This window comes from Anguilla rostrata, chromosome 13, assembly GCF_018555375.3.
Source record: "Anguilla rostrata isolate EN2019 chromosome 13, ASM1855537v3, whole genome shotgun sequence".
Lineage (NCBI taxonomy): Eukaryota > Metazoa > Chordata > Actinopteri > Anguilliformes > Anguillidae > Anguilla > Anguilla rostrata.
Genome location: NC_057945.1, coordinates 2572906 through 2580898, shown reverse-complemented (window position 1 = coordinate 2580898; position 7993 = coordinate 2572906). Strand labels below are relative to the sequence as shown.

Sequence of the window (7993 nt, the reverse complement as noted above, 5' to 3'; positions counted from 1 at the left end):
GGAAAGAAACTCAAATCACTACTAGGGCACAATTATTTCATTAAAATTTTCAATTTCTTGGAACCAAGCTGTTGTTTTTATTTTAACATACATTTTCTGCCCGGAGAGGTGCATTTGCTGGATGTATTTGTTTCAGATTTTAACTTCTAGAATGTTGGGTATAACAATATATTACAAGTTGGATATGTCGATTTTTTTTTCTTGAAAAACAGGAAATTCCCTGCAACACACTGCATAGCTTCACAAACGAAAGGGTGTGGCGTGGGGTCAGAGCAGAGCTGTGGGTGAGAAACACTTTTAAAAGTCATGAACCACCATCTGTTTCCTAGCAACAGTCAAAGATACAACCAGTACTGTGTGATTGCGGTATACCATGTCTAAACCGTTTATCTATCTAAATATTTCCAATGTCAATAAAGCCAAGTTACACAAAGTAAGCTATACACTCAGTACCCCTGTAAAAAAAAACCTGGTGCCTCAAAATTTGTCCAGTTTGCAAATGACTGATATCAAAATTGGGTTAAGCCAGTGGTTCCCAAACTCAGTCCTGGGGACCCCATGTGTGTGCTGGTTTCTGTTCCAACCACAATTGCAAACCTAGAATATGAACAAGCTGTTCATTTTTCCTTTATTAGTTGCTTTTTATGTATACAGTAATTATTTACCCACTTAAGCCACATTATGTCAGGAAAAAAGCTTATACATGCCACAAAGAATAAAAGTCCCATGTTCATATTGTTATTTTGCTATATTGTAAACAGTTACATAAAAAGAGGCAACAATTTTTTGGCTGGTCAAATAAATGGCTGAGGTGACTCAGTAGGCTTCTAATTGGTGACAGTGTGAACACATGGCTACTAAAACTAACAATTTGGTAGATAATGAAGAATTCAAAGGCAAAGCAAATGCCAACATGCCAAATCTGAATTGTGTTCATACGTTTAAGGGAAATTATGAACATAAACACACGTTCAACCTAATGAGCAGCCTGTTTATTCATATCTGTCAATTAAATTTAAATTTAATTAAATTTGATCAATTAAAAAGCTGTTACATTTATGCAATTGTTTGCGGTATAGCACATTAAGCACAATGTGAACACAGGACTTAGTCAAACCAGCTGTCTTGAGCCACTAAACAATATGATGCCAGGTTTACATGTTAAAGAGCAAAAAATACATTTCAGAAATTTGTTTTATTGACCACAGAAATGTATCTGTATAAGTAGCAGTAGTAATCTTTTGGTTAGTTAGCAAGCAATTAATAGCTAGTAAACAGGGTTGTGAGGGGGGACAATGGACTGTTTTTGAATTTGTTCTGTTGGCTAATATAGTATTCTGTGCACATAGCCTTTCCTATAAAACACTTTTTTTGACCTCTGAGGCTGAAATTGGCTTCTGTGAGCAATGAGCAGGTGTTGTGATTGGCTGAAATGTGCTGATTTTGTGGGGTGGGGGAAATTAGTAATGCTGATTGATGTATTCAAGGCCATTTTTTTATTATTAAAACCTTTATTTAAACAAGAGTCATGTTGAGATTAAAATGTGTTGCAAAGATGGGCCTGGCAAGATGAGCAGCACTGCAGTTTACATAATGTATTAAAAGCAGCAGTTCCACAAGCTCTGTCCCGATGTTAATCACTAGATGAAATTTTCCCCTCCAATGTAGGGCTGTTTATTTTAACACATAACTGTTCGATTCGGTTTATTACATGGAAACAAGTGAGTTGACTCCGCGTCAAAATATTTTTGACGTATATATTTAGTCTTTGAAAATAATTCGGAGTTTGAAATAATCAAAAGAATTACATCGGTCAAGTTGCTCTGTGTATCCCGTGACTGCTGCCATGTAGCCAACAGGAGTGTAAGCAACATTTCAGAGTAGAGGTGCCGCAAGAGGAGCGGAACCGCAACCTTGGCCCGGTAGACTAGTCTAATTATAGCCGCCTAATAACACGGCTAAGGCCTTGGTGCGCGCCTATGGTCCAGCCTTACTTGGCGCATCAACATCCAGTATGGATAGAGTGATACTGAGTGATGTCAGCTGAGTCCTGATGAATAATAGACTACAACCACAACTGTCCTAAATACGTTCTTCCTGAGGTAAAGGTGACTTTAATCATTCAAATGGAGAAACGTTAATCATTTTATCTGTAGGCCGACATATTTATTTTAACGATTCGGTGAAATAACAAACACTCGATAATAATTGCTACGAGAGATGTCGCCTGGGAACATAACGCGGCCAACATTATCCCCCGTGGATGTATGAAAATTGTATGCTAAACTTTCCTTCTTTACATTTAAATCATAGTTTGGTACGGACAGTGACGTTCATATCCAAAATGTAGTTTGCAACTTTGAGTACGCTGAGCCTCCGGGAGACGGTGGATGATGTAGCAGGCAGTAGAGGTGGGGCTTTCCATTTCCTCAATCGATGCGGAAAGAAACACCTCTGCTCATCGGCACCATTGTGAAAAAGGGGCGGTCACTCATTTTTCTTTCGGTACTTCTCCCTGCCTGCCTGTCTTCCTTTTCTCCGCAACATGGCTGCGTTCTCAGCCTGGTTTTGGAACGAGAGATTCTGGCTTCCACACAATGTAACTTGGGCGGACCTTGCGGACCCAGCACCTGGACTGGAGTATCCCAAAGCAAGGCACTTGCTTTCCGCCCTGCCGCTGGCTTTGGGCATATTTGCTGTCAGAATACTATTTGAAAGGTATGTCATTTACTAGCTGTTGAAGCTACCTAGAACGATTTTTGACACACTAGTAGCTAGCATTACTTATTTTATTGAGTTGCTAACTATCGCCAACTCTTAATAACTTGCTTGAGGTAACTTGACCAGCTTTGTAACCGTATTCGCCAGCTTGCTACACTTTTATAAGAGATGCCGTTCGCTCGTTGTATCTAGGCAAGAAAGTTAAATGCGGAACTGAAGGAGCCGTGCAATAGAGCATAGTAACTTACTCGCTAGTTTGCTAACGTTATATTAGCCGGATTGAAGCATATTGTGGTGGGTCCCTACGGTGATACAACTAATGCCACTATAACGGTAGTATATTTCAATTGTCCTGATCATTACGGTTAGCTAGCGAACACATTAGCTATATTTGTAGCTTAGCTTGCCTACCAACATCGATAGCCTGTCGGGAATTGTGAATGTCAAGTTAAGGCTAGTTTGCTATACAATTAGATGGCTAAACAACAGAAAAATAAATAAAATTGTGTTTATTTGTTAGATTAGCTAAATCTATATTGCCCAGAAGTTAAGGGGAAAGATAGAGGCAGATCCTGTGTAGTTAAGTTAGCTAGCTCGCCCGTGCTACTACTTAAGCGCGGATATGTCTTGTGATCCGTGTTTATAGGACTATAGTGGATGTTTCAAATCCAAAGCTTTCAAATGCCAGTGAGGTTTTACATGCTTATCGAGGCAGATAATAATTCTTAATTTAGAATATTTCGCTAAATAGGGTAACGTTGGCTAGGTAACGTAATTGATGTGGCAAATCCCTAGCACTCTACACATAATTGAAAAGATTTTGTGAAGTCGTAAAACGGTCCGATATATTTGCCAAACAATTAGCAGCTTTGCTAACGTTAACAATTGGATTGGCCCAATTCCTTAAAGTCATTGAGTTGACGCTTGTTAACGAGTTTCGCAGTGTAAGACAATGACACATTTCAGTGGCCTTTGAAGGGTTCTGAGATCAAACATTAGATGCTGGCTTTGGTCGAGAGCCAGTCAATGTGTCCTCTGTCTTTTGCATTTGAGCTTGAAACACCGTTTTCCCGTATTTTAATTTTGGTTGCAGTAGGCCTAACATTTTCTTTCAGCCTGCTCAGTTCAACTAGTTGTATTTGTAGTCACACCTGAAAACCAAAAAAATAAGACGACACTGCCACCCAAGAGTCAATGATTTTGGGGATTTGTTTTAGCGCTTGAAAGCCCCCTCCATTCTGTTCACATTCTGTTCAAAAACCTCTCAAATGGCACCTAATTCGCACTACCTGAGTACCTGTCTAAACAGGAAGTCCTACTTCCGAATTTAGAACCCACAGCTCATTTAATGAGCAGATCTTCTGGTTGTCCTAACATATGGTCAATTATGGCATTAAAATGTCTTTAATCTGTCAAAAAACACTGTATCTGTGCTATAGGCTAACACTGGCAATGCAAGTAACTAGTACAATGTTTAATCGACTGGTAATGTCAACGGAAAGTGTAGCATGCATTGTACAAACGTGAAAACGTAATTCCACGTTTCCATATTACATTTAGTCACTTAACAAACGCTCTTATCCCGAGTGACTTACGCAAGTGGAAACGTTCGGCGTGTCGGGAATACATAAGTACGTGTTGTTTTACCAAGAAGGGTGCGATCACCTCGGCTTTGGTGATCGTACGTATACCATCGTGTACCTAACCAGTGGGTCCCGAACCAAGCTTGGAGCCACTGCTGATATCGCACGTAAACCATGTTGCACCCCACCAGTGGGTACCGAACCACCGTTTGGAGCCACTGGCAACCCACAATGCCTTGCATTCCTACCGATAACTTCACAGCTATTGTCTGACGAGTTTACCCTAAAACAAGAAGAAAGAGGGAAATAAGCCTTTAAAAAAAAAATATTGCTCTTTTCTTGATGTTTGTAAACAAATTCTTAAAAATATTTATAGATACAAGATGTAAAAATGACTACTTAATTACAAAATTTTGTTTTGGAGGATAACAAAATGATTGTCAAATGTATGGAAAACCTCTTGCCCCTGAAGAAATTTGTTATGCAGGTTTCTCCATGCTGCATGCTGTTAACAGTTGTTAAAATGGGAAACCTGTTGCTAATGATGGTGAGTTATCATTTGTGGATCTATCCAGCTCCTTACCTGAAACGTCGGGGTTCTTGGGCCGGTTGCACCTGTTGTGCATAGTCTGCATTTTTCATGAAGTCGTCATTGGTTCCTTCCTGCTGACAAGGCCATGGATTAGCAGCACACTCAGAACTGCTCGACTCCATTATCAGAGCCATAGCCAGTGGGCACAGACAAGCTGAATTTTGCCATTTCATTTGACTTCAGTACCTGCCATACTGATTCAGACCATTTACAAACAAGAGAAATGTAGGATGCCATGCCAGTTTTATCAGTGGACTTTATGATAAGAGCTTGATTGACACCCTCATAAAGGTGCAATCAAGGTGCATTAAAGTGCACGTAATTCACCTGTGGAGACGTTGGCTGCTGGAGAAACGGCCAAGACAAGCAATCGTGTTGAAACAATGATAATCTTCCGACTGTTTGTTTTTTTTAAACGCTTTTCTCTCAGTCTGGAATAGCCTGTCATATTCGCCCCACATGCTGAACAGACGCGACCTGCGCCAACGATATGGGAGATCTGGGAGTTCTGGGAGGTCTGGGACAGGCACGTGAACAAGCATTTCTGCCCAATGAAAACACCTTGTTTTAGACAACCTGCAAAATCACAGTAAACGTGTTTCCCCTCCCTCAGCACACTTCTGCTCCTGCAGGGCTTCACACTGGATGGAGAGGGAGAATAGCCAGTTTTATCCATCCGTCAATTATCTATACATGCTTATCCTGGGCAGGGTCCATCCATTGTCTATACGCACTTATCCTGGGCAGGGTCCATCCATGATCCATTATCTATACCAGCTTATCCTGGGCAGTGTCCATCCATTATCTATACCCGATTATCCTAGACAGGGTCCATCCATGATCTATACCCGATTATCCTGGGCAGGGTCCATGCATTATATCCCTGCTATCTGGGCAGGGTCCATCCATTATATAGCCCGCTTATCTTGGGCAGAGTCCATCCATTGTCTATACGCGCTTATCCTGGGCAGTGTCCATCCATTATCTATACCCGATTATCCTAGGCATGATCTATACCCGATTATCCTGGGCAGGGTTCATCCATTATCTATACCCGCTTATCCTGGGCAGGGTCCATCCATTATCTATACCCGGGCGAGCGGCAGGAACACACCCTGGACAGGCCACCAATCTATCGCAGGGCATATACACCAGTCACTCACCATTAACTCATGTGCTCATAACCTATTGCCAGTTTAGAGTCTCCAATTAGCCTAACCTGCATGTCTTTGGACTGTGGGAGGAAAGTGGAGCGGAGTACCTGGAGATAACCCATGCGGACACAGGGAGAGCATGCAAACTCCTCACAGAAAGGCCCAGGCCGGATTTAAACCCAGATTCGAACCCAGGACATTCTTGCCGCCCTAGCCAGTTTGGATGCCTTTAAGCCTGGGTGGGGGTCCCTGGATCAGGAAAGGTTGGAAACCCCTGGTCTAATGCAGTGGAAATTATAATAACATAAGCCTGAAGGCTGTAATGGTCTCCAGAGCGCAGGAGTAGAGTGCGTCTGGTCTGTATTAACCTTCCCATAGTGTACACTACGCAGTGATGTAATTCATGTGTCTGGTCTGTATAACCTACCCTAGTGTCACTACGAGTGATTTAATTCATGGTCTGGTCTGTATGAACCTCCCCATAGTGTACATACGCAGTGATTTAATTCATGGTCTGGTCTGATGAACCCTCCCATAGTGTACCTACTGCAGTGATTTAATACATGCTGCAGGCTGTAATGAGTCCTCCCTAGATGTACACACGCAGTGATGAATCATGTGTCTGGTCTGTATGAACCTCCCCATAGTGTACACTACGCAGTGATGTAATTCATGTGTCTGGTCTGTATGAACCTCCCCATAGTGTACACTACGCAGTGATGTAATTCATGTGTCTGGTCTGTATGAACCTCCCCGTAGTGTACACTACGCAGTGATGTAATTCATGTGTCTGGTCTGTATGAACCTCCCCACAGTGTACACTACGCTCTGATGTGATTCCTGCGTCTTGAAACGCTGACAAGCAGACAGATAAATGAGTGCATTTCATCTTTTATGATTGATTATTCAAGTTTATTATCAATTGCATCATTTAGCCTGGATGAACTGTAGTGTATTGAGGTGGACAGGTGAAGTGTTCTTCAGCACACACTGTGTTACTGTCAGGCTATTGAGCACATATAGAGAACATGCATTTACATGGAAAATTGATATGAGGAGTTCAGGACAGCAAGTGAGTCTGCTACAGAAGGCAAGTCTCCCTTGAGTGAGTCTGAGGATGTGATTGGCTACTTGGTTCCCTTGGCAATGGACCTAGGTCTGTAACCGAGCAAGCAGGACCATCTGGTTGGCTGGCCTGAGATGCAGGTCTCCACCCTTTTTCCAGTGGAGATTGCAGTGATGAACACTTAAATCATGGACCGTTTAATGCAGTGTTTAGCGTTTAATTCAAGGTGATGGACGGTACTGTATGTTTTTATAAAAGAGAATTCTTTTTTTATGTCCCTTCCAGGACTCACGTTCCCAGATTTTGAGAAATGTTTAATGAGATTTAGGCTGCTGCGTCAAACGATCTTGTTTTGATCAAATTTGTAGATATGAATCGTAAATTAGAAATGTTAGCGGGCGGGTCTTCTGGCTGTGGCCTGTCATGCTGTGCGTGTTTATCTGTGCCGACCCATGGCACTTTTGTGTGGCTGTTTTTAGCAGGGTAACAGGGCCTGAATGTCTGCTTTAGTACACATACTGCATTCAGAGGTAGAAAGCAGAGAGGGTAACGCACAGAGAGGGACCACAGCTGAGAGAGTGCCACGGCAGGTTTCGGGTGGGGAGGGAGGAGGGGGTAGTTTGGGAATCGGCTGCCCTGCAGACTGCACCACCCTCCGCTGATCATATAGGGGTGTATCCCCTGAGCGGATCATCTGCCTGGGGCTGGATTCGTCATGCAGGAAGTCAGCCAGGATGAAGTCACAGCGCAGTGAGGGGTCAGTCTGCGCTGATGTCATGACTCCAGCGCTGAGTCACCTCTGAGTGCTGGTAATTGGAGCGCATGCGATCGGTGTACAGACCCATGTGATCAGTATACAGACCCATGTCTTAGTGTA

General features: G+C 42.6%; 2 protein-coding genes across 4 annotated transcripts in view; both read left to right on the top strand.

Moving 5' to 3' along the window:
* The window catches only part of ppp4r1l (protein phosphatase 4, regulatory subunit 1-like), a 30552-nt gene extending 30489 nt beyond the window's left edge, over nucleotides 1-63 (top strand). Inside the window, exon 20 of the mRNA XM_064306638.1 lies at nucleotides 1-63. This exon is cut by the window's left edge and continues 3194 nt beyond it. The gene's annotated coding sequence lies outside the window, so the exon portion shown is untranslated.
* Nucleotides 64-1975: 1912 nt separating this feature from the next.
* cers5 (ceramide synthase 5) overlaps nucleotides 1976-7993 on the top strand; it is a 30195-nt gene continuing 24177 nt past the window's right edge. The window contains exon 1 of one of the 3 annotated variants that reach the window (XM_064306641.1): nucleotides 1976-2102. Coding sequence is in view for 1 of the 3 variants with exons in the window: in XM_064306639.1 (XP_064162709.1) it covers nucleotides 2546-2718 (173 nt within the window). In the remaining 2 variants the exon portion in view is untranslated. Of the gene's footprint in view, nucleotides 2103-2206; nucleotides 2719-2930; nucleotides 3055-7993 lie in introns of those variants that run through there. The other 2 variants (XM_064306639.1, XM_064306640.1) reach the window with 2 other exon arrangements.